The sequence below is a fragment of the Amphiprion ocellaris genome, chromosome 18 (genome assembly GCF_022539595.1).
Source record: "Amphiprion ocellaris isolate individual 3 ecotype Okinawa chromosome 18, ASM2253959v1, whole genome shotgun sequence".
NCBI lineage: Eukaryota > Metazoa > Chordata > Actinopteri > Pomacentridae > Amphiprion > Amphiprion ocellaris.
The window spans coordinates 24110362-24129594 of NC_072783.1; the positions used below are offsets into that span (position 1 = coordinate 24110362).

General features: G+C 39.5%; 1 protein-coding gene across 1 annotated transcript; it reads right to left on the reverse strand.

Moving 5' to 3' along the window:
* Positions 1 to 4036: 4036 nt before the first annotated feature.
* Positions 4037 to 15814, reverse strand: kcnj12a (potassium inwardly rectifying channel subfamily J member 12a). Its single transcript, XM_035955751.2, has 2 exons — positions 15242 to 15814; positions 4037 to 8942 (listed from the first exon to the last, which is right to left on the reverse strand). The coding sequence occupies exon 2, from the start codon at positions 8780 to 8782 to the stop codon at positions 7478 to 7480; it is 1305 nt and encodes a 434-aa protein (XP_035811644.1). The 5' UTR covers positions 8783 to 8942; positions 15242 to 15814; the 3' UTR covers positions 4037 to 7477.
* Between the last annotated feature and the right edge of the window lie 3419 nt (positions 15815 to 19233).

Consider the following 19233-nt stretch of genomic DNA (forward strand, 5'->3'; position numbering starts at 1 on the left):
TTTATTATTATATTTTCTAACTCTCTGTTTACAAAATGATATCTTTATCTCTTTATAGAATAACTTATTTTATACTTCAATACAGTCACAATAATGTATATATAGAATTCTGGATTCTATTATTACTGTCATATTTGATCATTTTTTTCCAGCCATGACTATCTTGCATCATTTGCCAGAACATAGGAAAACATTGCATTTTGCACTTACAATGGGTATGAATAGGTTGAATTGGATTCCGGTTTCATAATGTATGACCCATTTGTAGCACCATAGAAAGATCTATATAAATTCTGGGCAGTGCTATAGTAACACAGATCTCAGACTTTCTTAGCTATCTTTGAGTGAGAGATACTATCACAGGAACTAACTGGGAATACTTTTAGCAGCGAAAGTGTGAGCTACAGAGCCACATGTGGTTTGACACTGAGGAGCTTAATATAGCCCCTTCAACACAGTTTCCCCTCATTTTACTGTCATCAACGGTTCAGGCTACGGGGAGTTTGCTCCAGCATTAATTATAACTGGTCTATGTGGGCTAGCTGGCAAAGAGCCTGATCGGGCCCCTTTTTTGTATCCTTTCATATCCTTTAATTGCCTCTCGATGACTTCACTAGGTGTAACAGTTTTTGTTTTATATCATCTGAGCAAATGCCTGAGTGCAGACCCCAGCTGGCTCAATCAACTGTTCCCTGGGAGTCACAGAAGGGACATTCCCAAGGGATCCTGATCATGAGATCTGCTGTTGCGTAATTTACACACAATGCCTTGATGACGTAAAATCATCACAGCTATTTACAGTATACAACAGAAGTGCAACATCCCTAAATGTCGAATGGTTCAAATTGTAAGACTGAATAATTGCAATTATTTTAAGTTAAGTACAGATTTTCCCCTCACAAACAATTAAAATTAAATACTTTAGAAAGACTACGTTGAAAATACAGGCTCCAAAATAAAAACAGAATATAACAAAAAGAAATAGACCTGGGATCACTGAAACACAAGTTAGAAAACCTGTGCTTACTAAAACGGAACTCAATACACCTGTGATTTCCAATTAATCCAACTGTATGAATGATGTGGAAAAGAAATGAAAAATGCCAAAAGAAATGAAAAATCTTTTTGAGAGACTTTACAAAGTTGCAAAATGATACATGAAGATCTATAACCACCTAAAAATCAGTAGAAACACAGTTGCAGCAGTAATCAGGAGGTGTAGAAGGAGCTGCAGTAACACTAATCAAAGCCACAGTGGTCGTTCTACGAAAATGGCATTAGGGACACTGCTGTCCTTGTAGAATCTAGCTCTGAAAAACACATTCTTTAGTTGAATGAGACCAAGATACATTTGGTTAGCTCAGATGGGGTCCAGCTTTTTTGGTGTCTACCTGGTCAGGAATACCAAGGTGAATGCATACTTCCGACAGTGAAGCATGGAGGTGAGAGTGTGATGGCATATGGCTGCATGAGTGCAAAAGGTGTTGGGGAGATATCATGTAAAGATGACGCCATGAATGCCTGAAAATCTGACTGTTAAGATGACTCCCAGTTTCTAGAAGCTTGGTAGAGCAGCAATATTTCCGCAAGAGAACGATTCAAATCAAACTTTAAAAATTGTTCAACATTTTTGTTGTTTATCTATCTGTCTGTCTGTCTCCATCCATCCATCCATCCATCCATCCATCCATCCATCCATCCATCCAACCATCCGTATTAAGCACTGGTGTATTGGTCTCTGCTGAAGTTGTGTCTGATTTGCTCCCCAGCTGCACTCTTCTTTTTCTCCCCTCTTTCGGCCAGTGGGTTACGTGGCAACAGCCTCCATATGGTAATTAATAGGTTTTTTTGCAGAAGCTGTGAGTGTGAGGGGAGAGGCTGGTGCACCAGTGGCACTCATAGCTCTGGGATAGAGACAACTGCTAACAAACCATTTTCTGTCTAAAGGATAGGGTTATAAAAATCTAATTTTCAGTCCGCTTTACACTTTTGTTTACCTTCCCAACTAAATCTGGCAACAAAAAGCACCTATACCAGCTTTGCTTCCTATAACTCTGACCCTATCGGGTGAAGTAAATTATGATTAATAGTGGACAAGGATAAGTTTAGGCCCTGAAATATTTAGCATAACAAGAATTCAGCAGGATTGTGCTTGCTGATGTCATAGTCTCTCAAACCCTATTGACTGCTTCCATCCCGTTTGTATGGCGTGTGTTTGGGATTATATAGCACTCATCTCATTTGCAGGGCAGTTTATCCTGACATGTTCTTAATTATCCAGGACCTCTTGATGTCTAATCCTGGCGTGACACTTCACCAATTTGACATCATAGCTCCTTTTTCTCGTCAAGTCAAATTCTGAGTTCTACGACCCATGCTGCACTGATGAAAAAAAATCTATAATGCTCTCATGCATGAGGGACTCATTAACGCCATCCACCACTAATCCTGAAAGCTTTTATTCTATGTGTGTGATAGCAAGTCACACAAAGCCTGACATACACGGGCCATGTTACATAATCAAACTTGGCAAAAGCTTCCAGCGTAGCCTCCGTGATGCCAGTGTCAGTTAGTGCCGAGACCGAAGGCCTGAGCTCAGCGGAGCCAGTGGCCAGCATGTCAATCTTACATCTGTCACTCACTGTGGATGACTTAATCACCCCAACCTGAATTACTTAAAAAGAACTGATGGCCACAGACCTCGTGCAAACAATTCGGAATTTGTCATAACCGGGCAAAATTTTGTTCAGTGGTGCTGATGATGGCATTGTAATGGCTTGCATTATTATCATGTTTCTTTCTGCTCTTCACTCAAAGGTAGCCTAGTTATAGAGATACGACTGGAAACATTTGATCACAGATCATTCGTGTACATGAATGCCTTGTCATATATGTTTTGTATAAATGTTCATGCTATGTTTATTATTTCTGCTTTTTTAAATCCCATGCCGTGTGCTCTACATCTCATTAGAACCTGTTCTGTATTGTGTTCCTTTACAAAATTGTTTCAACCAAGCACTTTCCTGCAGTGCATAGGTCTTGGAGGACGTAGTCTTTAGTCTAACTTTATGTAATAAATTCCCTTCCATTTCAAACCATTTGCTGTAGAGTTGAACAATTTTGATGATGGCTAAAATTAGCTTGTCACAGATTGATGCCAAAGGCACATGTTAGGTAATTTAGAAACAGTGTCACCATCCCATAGTTTGTCAACCAGAACAACTTTCAAGTTTATTTTTACATGTAAGATTTCCCGCTTGCTACAATAATTGGCCATAATTCTTCGATAACCAAATTTACGCAGCCATTAAAAAAATCTCACTCTCTCCACACACACATTTTATACAGATTTAATATATCAAATTTACTACTTCTAAAATGTCATTATCAGAAATATCCAATTTTGGCTACGCTATGATGAAGTGTGAAGGAATGTGAAGTCACTGTGCTGGAAGCCTTTTTCACAGCAGACATTTTGACTTGTCCTAGAAAGCAAATCACAGTGTTACTGATGATAATACCAGGACCCTGAAAGTAAAGCAGCTAAATGGAATTCAGCCATCATTAATCTTATTTGTTTTTTGTATTGTTCCATGTCAAAAAGTCTACTGTGAAAAAGATACATAGGGAAATTTCATGATTGAAAACATTAAGGCTTTGTTCATGTGGGGGTAGAAGAGTAATAATGATTTCTCTCGTGTTGTTACCCAATTGATCTGACAAAGCCAGCTACATTCCTCTTGGCCAGGTCCACAGGGCCAAAAGGCCCCTGGCCTCACTGGTTGTTTGTGTGTCACAGTGATTAATTGATGAACCTTCTTGAATAATTGGTCCAAGACCAGTAAGTCATCTGACTGTGGTGACACGAAGCTTGATCTCTCGTCTTAAACCAACCCTCATGGCGATGTATTACTTCAGCTACCGCTTTGTCCATTGATTATCCAAGCCTGAGGAAATCCAGGGTTTCAGTCTGTATTACATTTTAGTACAGTGCACCCTGGTGTAGCACATTCAACAAAAGAGATAAAAACAATGCTTTTTCACAGTTAGTTTTTTAATTGAATAATTTAAATGACTTTGAATTAAAAGCAAAAGCCCAGTAGACATTTTGCTGGACATAGGAAGACTTCTACAGAGGTCAAAAGTTTTTCCAATCATCCCTTTAAGAGAAATACCTGTTTAATCATGAGCTTCTGTGCAGAAAGAAAAAAAAACAGAACTTAGATAATTGAAAACTAAGACAAGTATCATATTTTGCCTCTTAATGGTGATTTCATTATAGTACTCTGGTAAAAACAGATAAATATTGATTGCTGTATTCTATCAAAAAGAACTTTGTATAAAAATAAGCAGGTTTGTTCAGCCTGGCTGCTCCCTATTATCAATTTTATAACATCACTATGATTTTTACACTATAAACCTTCATATCTAGCTAAAACCTTGGTGATTTGTGTGTGCTTCTTTTTTAAGAGCTCGGATGGGACACATCTAATCTAAAACAATCTTTGAAAAAAGTAGAAATGATTGAGCTATCCATTTCAGTGATATAGCGTAGAAGCTGTTGACTCTTCACCTTTTTCACCTCTGAAACTTTATGAGTTGGTGCAGAGGCTTCACACATCAGTGTACATAACCTTCCCAGAAGGTATTGAGCATAAACTTTGGAGTTGGATAAAGAATGCTTCACTTATCAGTCAGAAGTTCTATTTAGATTTTACTACATCCTACTTTCTTTTTCTAAAAAAGCAACATGTAACTAAGAAATATCATAGACTCAAACATATCACTAAAGTTAAATGACTGTTAGGAAAATATTAGTCATTGTGACCAACATAACAACCATTTTATGGTTCTCCTCTTAGTTTTCATGTTGCACCTTTTCATCAGATTCTAAAACTTCCTTCTTTACACATAAATTATTTTTTATATGTGAAAATTTACTAAAATTCTTTCATAGGAACATGACATCCATGTTTTAGTGAGGTAATATATAAGCTGGACTCGATTAATAATGTGTTGCAAAGCAACATGAACATAATGGGGTTTGAATGATATACTCTGACAAGGCATCTAGAATCAGGGATCATTTTTGAATGCTATTTCTCTTATCGATGAAAAAATTGTCATGCATAATACATTTGTTTCTTAAACTACGGTATACAGTGATATCAAATAAGTCTTAGTACAAATTAAATTTGACTTGGTTTGTTTTTTTGTTTTGGCTCAACTGGGACTTGTTTTATTGAATGGCATATTTTTCTAGAAATTCTTTAAATCTACAGAGAGATCATTTGCAAAATGGAGACTCAAACACCATTTTAGAATATTGCTACCCGTCTATATCACCATCAGTCTAAACTGGTTTGGGGGGATTACCAAGGGAACAATCATTTCAAAATCTCGGTCTGAGCTACACTCTATTACTTTGGTATCAAATCAGCAAAATCGTATGCATACAAGTACAATAAAAACAGAAGCATTGTATGGTCATTCTTCTTGCACCATGCCTTCACTTGTAGTGTGAATTGAGATATCTAAATATGTATGTTCAGTGTACTGCCAGGGAATCATTAAGAATATGTTTATTAACATTGATTTAAAAAAAAAAAATTGTGCTTCAGTGTTTATTGCTCCCATTCAGACCTTGTTCCAGTGTCTTCACTCTTCATATTAGCATATTGCTCAAATGCATTGAGCTGTCTACAGTTTGTGATTTGTGTAAATGCAAGAATGAAGTAATGTAAAAAGGGGAAGCAGTTTTTTTCTTTGTTTTAATGTTGCTTGTCTATATCTGTATACTCGTTTTAGCCAAATTAAGGGAATATTGTGTCAGATAATAAATTAATAACATGTTTTCCTGTAATTAGTCTAAAAACAAGTGAGCTCTCTATGTAACAATATAAAGGCCACTTAGCCACTGTTGATTCATAATGAATAGAGCTGTAGGAGCAGCTACTGTGAGTTTGCCTATACATTTGAACTATTCTAACTTTATCAGTATAACACAAAGTGTTATAGATACATCTGTCCTTATCATGTTTGTTTCTTGTATCTTGTATGTTGTCCATTTAACATTTGAGATAGGTGCCTTTGGGGTGGATAGAAACACCTATGTGGCTTGATCTCAGGACTACACTTTGGCCAACCAAACACAACAAGACGTGCTATCAGTTTAATGTAACTCTGGTCAGAGAGAGCTTTGATAAACAAAACAGCTTTTCTTTGAAATTGACTTAATTCCTTTTTTCCCTCTAAGTTTCAGGCTGTTTGTCTTGGGTGTTGTTTAAAGCAACGGCATTACATAATTTCATCTCAGAACTCAGTAGAATGTCTGTCCCCTGATACGGTTACTATGCATAGATCAATTTTTAGAGAGAACAAATGCACAACATGTCGGATCAATTCATGCCAGTTTGTCTTAATTTCTGTACGGAAAGGAAAACGTGTTAATGACTGCCGACATACAGGTTTTAGTTCAACTTAGTTTGTTAGATAAGTTGCAAAAGTAAAGGTACACTATAAGGTGCATTTGTTTGTGGAATTACAAATTGCAGCTATTTATTTATTGATTTAAATAACCTAAACCTAGAAAATCAAACTGTAGTGTTCTTACAGACTGTTTATTTAAGTCAGCTGCCCAACATTTGTGCTTTTGTTTTGGCTGTCTTCTTAGCAGTGTTGGTACATGTCATTATGTGTAAGCAGCCAAATCATGATGTTGGGGGCTTAGAAGAGGCATTATGTGATAATGAATAGTGTTCATAATGTTTAATTTCTGTTCAGCACATTCTTTAAGGTTCTTCATAGTGCAAGTAATTTTATAAACTCTCCCTGTGTTGGAGTTAGATTGTGGTATCTTACTAATGCTAAGATGAATTGTTGAATTGTGTTGTTCTTAGTGGCTCACGGTCAGATGTTTTATCATGGCTCGGTGCGTTTGAATGCTGCAGTGCATGAATTTTCAATGTGTCTCTGAACGCAGGTCCAGCACTGTGAGAAAGGCTTTAGAGAAGCCTTGTAACACTATTGTTTGTGGCCAAGAACAAGTTGAAATAGCAACTCCTATTTTTTTCGAGGTGTTTTTGGATACTGATACTGCACACAAAACATAACTTACCTAAGAAATGTATTTACACCTATTTGATTATAAGGTTTCTGTCATAATAGTATTTTGATGCACTATCATTAAACACTCTTAACTCAAAATGACCATGTGGAAAAAAAGATTCAAGTTTCCATGAAGGAAGAAGGTCTTTCTCTAGCCTTTTCCTTGATTGTAGACATTCCATACCACAATGTTTTAAGCTGTGTACTCATGCTTTTCCCCGTGCCTTCCAGTTAAGTCCCTTTTATTGTGGTCCTATTTGTTTTCCACTCTTTCACAGTTGTCAGCTTTTCCTATGGCACTTTGCATTGTTCTGCATTTTTACCCTTGGATAATGTTATTGAAATTTGACCCAGGGCCAATGTATAAAGGTCATATTTCTGACTCTCTACGATATGACCTTTGATCAAGTGCCCTGGTGGCCTGTAAGCGTTCAAACTCATGTCGGCTGTTCCGGTCTGGACTGAGGTTTGCCAGTGCCCTGCTCCCACCACCTACACCCTCTTCCTCTTCCTCATCACGATTTAAGAAGGCCAGCTCATTTTCATAGCAGAAGGAATTAGAGCTGGGGACTAGGAACTTGTTCTCCACCATGTCCTTGGCACTGCAGCGAGGGGTGGACGGCACCTCATAGGTTTTGTGAAAGTGAGAGTAATCCACCTTGTACAGGTTCTTCTCCTCAAACAAGACTGGCTCAAACCGATGACCCCAAAGGACCTCAGAGGCCAAGTAGGAGCTGCGAGCCTGCGTGGTCATGGCGGTTGCTTCAACCATTCCCTCCAAAATGACAACAATCTCAAAGTCTGCTGTCTCCAAGTCCTGTTTGCTGATTCCAAATAGGGGGCTCTCCTCATCTATCTCATGGAGAATTGTGATGGGTGAAACCAAGAAAATCCTGTCCAAGCCTTTGTCGAAGCCCACATTAATGTCTATCTGGTCTAGAGGAATATATTCCCCCTCATCAGTTATCCGAGGCTTAATAAGCTGTGCTCGGACATGGGCCTCTACAATGTGGCTCTTGCGAAGATTCCCTACCCTCCACATGAGACACAGCTTTCCATCCCGCATGGCAATGACAGCATTGTGGCTAAACAAAAGTGTTTGTGCTCGCTTCTTAGGCCTTGCCATCTTGGCCATGATGGCGCCGATCATGAAGCAGTCAATGATGCAGCCCACTATGGACTGGAAGACCACCATGAAGACAGCCACTGGGCACTCCTCAGTAACGCAGCGGTAGCCATAACCAATAGTAGACTGTGTTTCAATGGAGAATAGGAAGGCAGCCACAAATCCATTGACCTGTAGGACACATGGAGTGAAGTTGTCATCTCCGGCTGGGTTATCCAGATCTCCATGTAGCAGAGCAATGACCCAAAAGGCTAAGCCGAAGGCCAGCCAGGAGACGACAAACACAAGAGTGAAGACTACCAGCATCCATCGCCAGCGAATATCAACACACGTAGTGAAGATGTCGGCCATGTAGCGCTGCGACTTGTCGTCCATATTGGCAAACTGCACATTGCACTGGCCATTCTTTTTTACAAAGCGGTTGCGGCATTTGCGGCGCGTGTGGATCTTGCCATTGCCAAAGCCGTTCATGCCATGCATGGTAGTGAGGCGCAGGCCCTCTTCCTCAGATGACACTATGCTGTAGCGGTTGATCCTTCCCACACTCATGCTCCTGACAGTGCCTCCAGCTGCAGTGTTAGAGCAGAAGGGCAGGCCTGGAGTCCCAGTGTGTGACCAAGGCCTCTCACAGCGTGATCACTGGCTAGGCTGCATTTTAGTGAGTCATAGACCGGGAGCCGGGTGGGAGCCTTGTGCATTAATCCAGTCCCTGCAGAGAGTGTCAGGAGAAGAGAACATGTGTGAGCAGCTTACTTTGACATGAGAGTCAAATCACACCACATGTAATAAACTTTCCAAAATAAATAAACCCAAAAGCCTTTAATTAATGAATGGTAAAACAGTTAGACAAGTAACACTCATGTCAACTCTCACAGTTTTTTTACTGGCCCACAGCGAAGACACTGATACCATTATACTATTAACTGACATTAACTGTCAGACATTAACTGTCTGTGCTTTAGAGTACAAACTAGATGGTTAAACTGCATTGGATTAACCTGATTTGAATTTTTAATATATGATCAAGATCCATTTTAGGATTAGATGAAACCATTATGAACCATGTTGTAAATATGTTGTTTTCTTATTTCAAGATTTCCTAATATCTGACCCAACAGTTCAGTATTGCTTGAGTCAAATCTTCTGTTAAGTTTTGTCTCCTTCCAAATCTGTGTGATAACAAATGTAGCAGAAAAATCACGGATTGTAAGAACTGTGTATCAGTGAAGTTTGATAGTATTTTTAGCATTGCTATAAGGATTTTCCCTGTCATACTTCTCAGTGCAAGATTTGTTGTGTTAGTATGCCTAATACTGATTACCTCAGTTACTTCAAACTCCTTCTACTCGCCATCTTGCTCTCTTTAAACATCACGACTCAAAATCCAATTGGCCCTCACTGAAGGGTCCTCAAGTCTTTTGATGTCTGCTGGGTGAGTGAAGAGCTGGCCTCGCAGCACATCCACTTCTGCCACATGGCATTTCCTGTGCTCTCCTCTGTCAAATTATAAAGACGGTTGGCAGTGGAGACAAACGAAGTCCTACCAGATGTTTATTATTATTTAATGACAAAAACTGCCATTGTGTTAGTAGCTGCACATGTCTGGTTTTATAAAATGAGGAGCCTGTCATGCTTGGTAGGAAAAGGCTGTCACGTTAATTTTCAGCACTTCTTGGTTGTATTTATAGTCTATCAACAGCATGCCATGCACTTATCACTCATCCAACAGGCAGGCTATGCTCTTCTATCTGTGCTGTTTGTCGTTGTCCTTTCACTATATTACTTTTAATAGGGGACTTAGGTGTAGTGTGTCTGTGTATTAGCTCCGAGGGGACTTCTATGTGTGCCACCGATTCCACGGACATGCAATTCCAGATGCTACATACAGAGATGTAGGGAGGAGGACTCTATTTGACCCCATTCTGTTCAATATGCGGTGTTATTAATCATGTTGTGAGGATGCAGTAAATTTATACTCGCTTCCCTAGGTGCTCCATACAAGCAGATTTCTCCTTGGTGCAATGCCCTGTATTACATATTCATTGTAATTACACTCTAAAACTTTAGCTTATAGCAATATTACAAGATTAGCCCTGCAACATACTTGACACTTTAAAGCACATGCTCCTACCGTATGTGTCAGAATGTGTGTTTGGAATTTAATTAATCTGAAATATGTCAGTACAGCTGTCAAGTCATTGTCTCGATCAGGCTGCAGATAGCCTGGTCGTTGGATGTTGCGCCTCAGGGTCAAGGAGTTTTACCCATGAGAGCTGGACTGAAGCCCCTCTGGGTGCAGACAGCTTTTATCGCCTGGCCACATCCGTTGTGTGTCTGCCTGTCTGATTTGGGCCCTGAAGACTTGACAGTTCACTCATGTGCGCTCCCAAATCCCAGATGCCCTGCTGTCTGCCGCAAACTCACACTAAATACCCCCCTCTCTCACAGGCTTTCAGGTGGAAGTTCTCCTGATACAGGGTTAGATTACCTCCTGCACAATCTTAAAACTGTCCCCTCGGGTCAAACACATACACATATCACAAAAACATACTGTAGCTAAATGTGCTATTTTTATACTTCCAAGCGCCCATTTTGACTTTCAACACCATACAGTCCCAATAGAGTACACCTGTTAATGCTAAAAAGAGTAATCCTTATAAATGTTAAAATTTGTAATATGGCAAAATAGTTTGTCGAATCCTTTCTGACTGTATCTGGAAATCGACTTTTACAGGTATGGTTTAAATAATCTAGTTTGTGCTCTTTGGATCACCCATGTAATGGTAGGTGGGCTGACGTAGTAGCGACACTGACTGTGTTACATAACTGAGATGAATCTTGAGCCTGAATATCATCTCTGCATTTCACACTATGCATCCTGGTCTCCACATGACACACATGACCTGACTAGCCCTTCATGTTGTGCAGTGTCCATATCATACTGTGGCCGTGCAGTGTCAGGTGTCTGGCGAATTGGTCAAATGAAAGTAAAAACCCTCTGTGTATCCTTGGAGTCATTAGACGAGTGCTTTAGAAGCTGAAAGCACGCAGAAAGCCTTTTTTGTAGCTGCATATGAAACTCCTAAAATCAGCTTGACCCTCTGAGACTTTGTGTATTAAAACATATACAGTGGTTAAAGATCAGTTTTTGTCTCCAGGTCTTAAATAGATTTGATAGTTATCTTTAAAATGCCAAATAGTTTGGTATATCACTGTTGAATAGACTTGACAGCTGAATAACTATAAATCTTATGCAGTTAAAGTGGCAATCCATAGTTCCTTAATTACATTGATTGTAAAAATAGCATATGACCAAGTAGCCTAATATGAAGCTGATAATATACAAAATAAGATTAAAAAAAAAAAAAAAAAAAAAAGCTTCTACTTTAATGTTGTTTTTATTTATTTAAATGAACCTGTAGTGACTAACTCCACACTCAGTATTCAAAGCACCTGCTGTTACCCGGAAGTTATAATTTTTATTTTTTAAAAACAGGAATGAACAAAAGACAACAACTAAATATAACTAAAGTGCTGCTGTCCAATATGTGTTGATGTAGTTGTTGTCTAGTGTTAGTCCTCGTATTGAGAGATGTGTCAGTCAGTCTGGAAGTAGTTACAGTTGAATTTTGGTGGTGGGCTGACATTATTCTTTGTTTTGGCACCACAGATTGTGTCTTTATTGCTAGTTGTTGACTCCTAGAATACTACAACACTACAGTGCAAATATACTAAAAGCAGCATGGGATGACTTCTCAGAAGAATGCCCTTAATAGTGTATTTTTGTATTTAAATTTTTACCTTGTCCTCCAGTTGAACCAGTTTTAATCTAGAATACAAAATAACCGAAGAACGTACATCTTTGATTCATAAGGACGAACACAGAAGGTGATTTGCACCGTATTCAATAACCTTTTGTGACCTCGTCTGCCGTGTGTGTTCTTAGGGAGTTGAGAGGGGCGACTAGGGGAGATGATAAGCTTGCAGCTGATTAGGATGAATAGAATGAATAATTGGATGTGCAAAATAATAGAAAGGATTGGGGAGGAACAATAAAGTGGAGTGCAAGAGGGTACTTCATCTCAAGACATGCATACAGGAAACTGAGCTACTGAGGAACTACGATCCCGGCCCACCTCCCAAGGCCATTGTGAAGGAAGAGCCAAGGCTCAGATGTCATTGTATTTTCCTATAGCTCACCACGCGGAACTCATCTCGTCTCAAGTAACCTGCAAGTATTTTCCTCTAGAAAGTAACACCACTTTAACATGCAGAGATAATGTGAGATTGCAAGTATATTAAACAAGCTAGTTAACAGCATGTTTTTTGTTGTTTTCAAAGGGAATGCAACAGGTGGCAGGTGGCATTTTTAAAGGCTGTAACTGCAAGACTAAAGGACAACAACAGTAAAACTAGACAGTAACCAACCCTGGAGGCTAGTCGACTGTGTATGTAGGCCATCCTCTGTGCTGAGATGCCATCTCAGGCGGCTGTTGAAAAAAGTGTTAATCTAGAACTGATAAAACTTTCCAGAAGTGAGTGACCTTCTCACATTGTCATAACAGCTTGTGTATTTTACGTAAGTAGAACAGAATGAGTGTTTTATTCTCTCTCCTGCTGCACCTGTAGCTGTTCCACTGTTCGAACACCTGGTTCCCATTGATTGATCATCCTCACATGTGAGCTTCTCCCTGGGCCTTTTTGATCTTTATGTTTTGCAGTTTGTTTTTTAATTATTTGAACCCATGCACAAAGACTGAATCACTCAAATTAAACCTGAACTCTGCAATTTACAATTTTAGGAGACACCTGTTGGTTAGAGCTTTAAACATAGTACTACTGGCCTTTACAGATACTGTTATACAAAAGGATATGTGTGATATATATATATATATATATATATATATATATATATATATATATATATATATATATATATATATATATATATATATATATATATATATATATATACATACACACACACATCTATGTATGTATGTGTGTGTGTGTGTGTGTGTGTGTGTGTGTGTGTGTGTGTGTGTGTGTGTACACACAGTAGATCCTGTTTGTACCATTTTGGCAAATGTGCTGTTTTTTATGTTTTCACTTTGTTTATTGCATATTAAATTTCTATTTAGGGTAATAAAAGTGAATCAAGCTGAGCTAAGCTGAGATGAAAAGCAGGATGGGGTCATTGAACTGTCAGGCAACATTGCATAATATTCATTCTCTTCATCTTCTGTCTCTTTTATACCTGCACATCAGTGATTTCTTTATAGACTGGCAGGAAAGTGCAATATCTGAGGCAACTCATTTTTCCATTAATACCTACTCATGTCTGTCCTCTACTCCCAGGACACTGGGTGCTAAAGTTATTTGTAGTAGTTGAATTGTGAAGATGTAATACAGACAAGACAGAGTTTGTTTACTTTGACTGCATTTCAGATTCTGCTGAATAGAGTTAAATTGTTTTTGTTCTCAATTGATTCTGAAACCAAGCTAATTAGTGTCATTATTTATTGTATGAAATGTAACGACCACACACATCCATCCATCCATCCATTATCTATACACCGCTTATTCCTCACTAGGGTCGCGGGGGGTGCTGGAGCCTATCCCAGCTGACTCGGGCGAAGGCAGGGGACACCCTGGACAGGTCGCCAGTCTGTCGCAGGGCTACATATATGGACAAACAATCACTCACACATTCACACCTACGGGCAATTTAGAATAATCAATCAACCTCAGCATATTTTTGGACTGTGGGAGGAAGCCGGAGTACCCGGAGAGAACCCACGCATGCACAGGGAGAACATGCAAACTCCATGCAGAAAGATCCCGGGAAAGCCGGGACGCGAACCAGGGATCTTCTAGCTGCAAGGCGAAAGTGCTAACCACTACGCCACTGTGCAGCCCCCACGACCACACACAGTTTAGCATATTTAAAAATTGCTTATTTGTCTGGTCAAAAAAGGCACAGCTATTCAATTTATGATAAGAAACATATAGAAAAGAATCCACTCCACATTTATGTTTATGTATTTTAATTAAAAACTAGCATTTATCATTAATCTCTTCATAATTGTCAGTGGATTGTCACCAAATGAATATCTGTTCAGTAAGTTATTTTATCATTTTAGCAATGCTGTTATCACACAATATAATGCTTTTTTATCGTATCTCTTTGCTATCCTGGCTTAGAGAACAAGATGTAATTTAGATCGAAGTGAAAGCTACGTTATTATGGATTCAAATTTCATCTGTCGCACTTCAGGACTGAATTTTATTGTTTTAACTGGTTATTTTTAAGGATGATCTGTGTCTCCCATTTAGGTACATGTCAGTTTTTTGTTTTAACCCTTTGTGAACTGGGAGCTTGTCAAAGTCATGTTGTTATATCGATAGAAAAGGCCTTCTTGACCAGCCCAAAATCTGAAGTAAAATCTAAAGACAGGGTTTTAAGGTGGAAAAATCAACAGCATTATTTTGTGTTCAAACACGTTCTACAGAAAGACTTCTCTGCTGCGAGCTCTACACTATCACACAGTATTTGTTGTTTTGGCTCTGTGGTGCAGCACAATGGATTTGGAATAAAACAGACGACAGATATGATTTCAGTGTCAGTTTGTGCTGTTTACATTTACATCACATGTATGGTCAGTTTTATGTGTTTTCTCGTAGTTCAAGGTGACATGTGCATAGATAAAAAGATGAAGTCGTCACACTTTATTTTGTTTACAAAGCCTTTGCATTCAATACCTAGTGTAGTCTAATTCAGACTAATGCTTTTTATCAACAGCTGTTTTGAAAATGATTTATGAATTCATAGCATTGAATTTCTGACATTTCAGCAGAATAACTGTGGATGTGCTCCACAGGGAATCCTTGAGAGTGGACATTACCGCCTACTGCCGCTTTTGTAAAACTAAAGACTAATGACGTGATCGATATTGTTGTTAAAAGCAGGCTTAAAGTTTGAAGTAAAGTTTTCTGTCCTTGTCTTACCTTTATTTCTACCTGTCCTACTCCAGGCTGTAGCACTAGAAGTTGGTATCTTCTCTCCCAGTGTCCCTGTTAACCAAACTGAGGCATTATCTGCATCTGCACCACTACAGCTGTTCCTTGTTTGTGTGTCACTCTAATACCGGAGAAAACCACTCCATCATCTTCAGCACAAGGCACAGACCCCCTTTGAATTTCTTCATCCTTGCTTGATCTCTTGTCTCTCTCTTTTTCAGGAGCACAGAGGAATTTCAGTTCTGGCCAGACTGAACCACACCAGAACCCCGGGTCAAGCTGCTGCTGCTGCTGCTGCTCGGTGAGTGCCGGACTTGCGAAACAGGTGCAAAAGGTTTAACGAGAACTATCCAAATGAAAAGTCAGGTTTTTGTATCTCCATTTTTTGAGGCAATTTCTTCAGCGGGTCTTCTGCACATCCTTTATTTTTTGCTAACATTAAGTCTATCCTTCACATTTGCCGTAAACCTGTCTAATAACCTCTCACTGCTTATTAACTGAACAGCTCTCTATCAGTCTTTTGCAATCTGATCTAGTTGGACTGCCGTTGTCTCTCTCTCACACACTCTCTCTCCCTCTGACTGTTTCTTGCTCACTCTCTCTCCTCTCTCTCTCTCTCTTTCTCTCTCCCTCCCTCCTTCCTGTGGTGTCACAGAAGCTGCCATTTGCAGCCTCCCTCCCTCTCTCTCTTTTCTCCTCCCCTCCTCGCTTTCTCTCCCTATCTTGTTGTCTCACTCCCTCCCTCCCTCCCTCCTACATCATGGCACTACCAGTTGACAGCAACTTGATGCACAGACGTATCATTGAGAAAACACGAGCAGACCATCGGACTGAAATCATATTTGAGCAAAAGTCGATAGAAGCAACACTGGGAAGAGTAAAGCCAAGCCCAGAATTCACTGTTCTTTTTTGAGTCTATTTATTCCCCTTTTACTCTGGAGATAAGTCCAGTTATCCCACCACGCAGAAAGGAGTTAATTCATTTGGTGTCTGTAGCATCAAGTGACTGTTGCACCTCTGTGACATGACAAGGGCGAATCTTCATGTGTCTTTTTGACCTGTGACAACCAGTTGCTGTAATGGAAGACTGTATGGGTTCAAAATATCATGCTGCTGGGTGCTGTGTCTCAGTGCAGACTGATGCCTTTCACACTTGTCACCAATAACTAATCAGCTGCAAATGACCCGAGGATGAGTGTGTGCCCATGTGTGCTTAGCAAAATGACAGTCTCGCCACGCCAGGACTTACTTGTCCGAGGAATTGAAATTATTAGAGCAATGCCAATCACTATTAGTCAGTTCTTTTATTTCATCATGTTCCGTAGCACAGTTATACATGTAAAGACCTTCAGGAAAAGTCCTGAGGAAGATCTGTTTTCAGTGTTGACACTAGACTATTATCTTGATGTGTCACTATGCCTGTAACATTTTTCAGCTTTCAGTTGTTTTTGGGAGCAAGCTGTAGCTTTTTTTGTCAGTTACCACCACTGTTGAGTACTTTACTGTTACCCTTGATAACTTCAGTGTGACATTATCCTCAGAGCTGAGTTCTCGCTCCCCTTTTCTCACGTCTTTTCAGAGAGCCAGTCATCAGTCAAATGCTAAAAGAGATGACAATTAGTAAGGGAGGGGGTTGAAAGAGTGAGAAGTTTCTAAATACAGCCATACTGGCTCAGCCCCAGCTTTATCACTAATGATTCATCAGTGCAGGAACCCTCTCTCTCTCTTTTTTCTCTCTCTCTGTGCTCCTATTCTTTCTCCCTCGCAGCCTCTGATTTCAGACTTCTGAGGGTGATTTGCAATAGCCTGTGTGTGATCATCACCAGGCTATTGTGTTTGGCCGAGGACGTCAACTAATGGAGCTCAAAGCGTCCTTTTAAGGTCCCTCTCAGTCTGTGTCGGCAACAGGTACTGTACTGGTTCCTGCATAATGTAAAGCTTCGACGACGGAGCGCTGCAAGCTTGGAGAACAGTAGATCACAAGGTTCACACATCTACCCTGTAAACCTTGTTATGTAACTGCACCATAATCACAGGTGGCTGCTCACATATCCTTTGTATGTCTGTGCCTAAATGAGAGGGTTTTGCCTCCTGGGAAGATGGCTAAGTGGGATTCACTGCCGCTTCCATGGCTACAGGTATAACACATTTTCACTATTTTCAGACCAATAGCAACTGGCAGAAATTAAGAAAAGAGAGAGAAAGGGAGAGAAAGAAAAAAGCAGGAGTCTGTTACAGGCTGTTGCAAAATCAAGGCCATTGAAAATGAGATCGTGTTGGAAAAATGAAAGATTGAGGTTACAGAAGGTTAAAAGATGACATACAGCTGACCAGTTAAAGGCAAAAACAACACAAAATATCTTAGTAGAGTGTTAGACAACCATGAGCGGCCACAACAAAGAATGAAAAAACATGCTTTTGAAGTGATATTTCCTCATTTGGTGTTTTGATGATGCTAATGGAGAGCGCTGTCTAACACATCAGTCAGTGTGCAATTGGTTCGAGTCTGTGTGACCTCGAAGGCCAAAACATATGATTCACCTTGTTGTCATACTCATCAAATCTTTCTATGATACTTTGTTCTCTATGGAGAGCTTTTGTCAGAAAGAAACCACTCAATCAAAGGATAGAGGTGATCTCTCAGAACAATTTTGCAGTGATTTGCAGAGACCCTTCATGTAAGGAGGGCAAGAAGATCCTCCCACTGTAGGAGGCAAGGGTTGTTTTTAGTTTGTCACTGTCTGTGGGAATTAAGATTTTTCAATCAAAATGTGTGCATTTTAAATTGGTCATCACGTTTGTTTTACGGCATCTCCAGTCAATGCATCTTCTGATTTGGTCATTTGAACTGAAATGTTTTTGAAATAATTCAAATTCACTGACTAAATAAATCAAAAGGAGACTGATAGATTCCAAAATGTAGTTGTAGTTGTAGTGTAATTTAAAACAAGCTAATCTGGGACCTTTGAGGTGAAGCCTGGAAGTGAAAATGGAAGCGAGAGGAAGCATGCTGAGGTATTAAAACTGCAGCTGAGCAGAGAAAGTGAAGAAAAAAGTTGGTGATAGTGCAATCATTCTACTCCTGCCAGTTGTATGCAGCAAGGTGTAATTTGCATTAATCAGAAGGGTCCTAAGAATAAACTTTTCACGATCTTTCTGGTGATAGTGATTGTGGCATTTCATTTTTTACAATGACACTCGCCTAAGGCAGACACTGCACAGGAGCTCTGTTGACTTATTGCTGCTGACAGCTCAATCTCTCTCCATCATAATCAAGAAATACCATCTAAAGGGTTTTGACACACACAGAGAAATACATATGAAATACTTGCTGTATTAGAGATGTGTCATATTTGAATTTAATGAAATCAGCATGTGTATTTTTTGACTGAAGATGAATTTCTGGAGCTTTTGAAAGTGATAGATAATCCATTTTTTCTGACCACGAAAAGCAAAATTCCAGCTTTGTATCACAACGATTCATCACACATTATTAAAAATGATGCAAACTAGTGTGTTATTTTGATGCTACAAGACTACAGTTACATGCTTTTCTCTGCCTTTCATCTTTTGCCCTGCACTAATCCATCTCTATACTGTGTGGAAGCCCAGAAGAGCTCTGATCTCCCCCCTCCACCCTGGCTCAGCTTGTCACTAAGCACCCCAATTACATTATTCTCTGAGTCTCCTGTCTGATGCAGCTATTTCAGGCTCTGGAGCCATTCCTGTTCATTTCATTTTTTGCAACTTCATTTCTTGTCAGTAGGGATTAGGAATGTGATATTACTGTACTGGCGCTGGCTGGAATAGTTGTGAAAAGGCCTTCTTGTTCTTGGACCCAGCTGGCTGTTGTTTCGTGCGGCGGTGGTGTGTATATGTGTTGGGAGTTGATTCATTGTTTGACAGTGTGGAAGCAACATCTTTAACTAGACAAAAAAACACAAAGGCTTAATTTGGTTTATATCAAAGTTTCAGTGTTT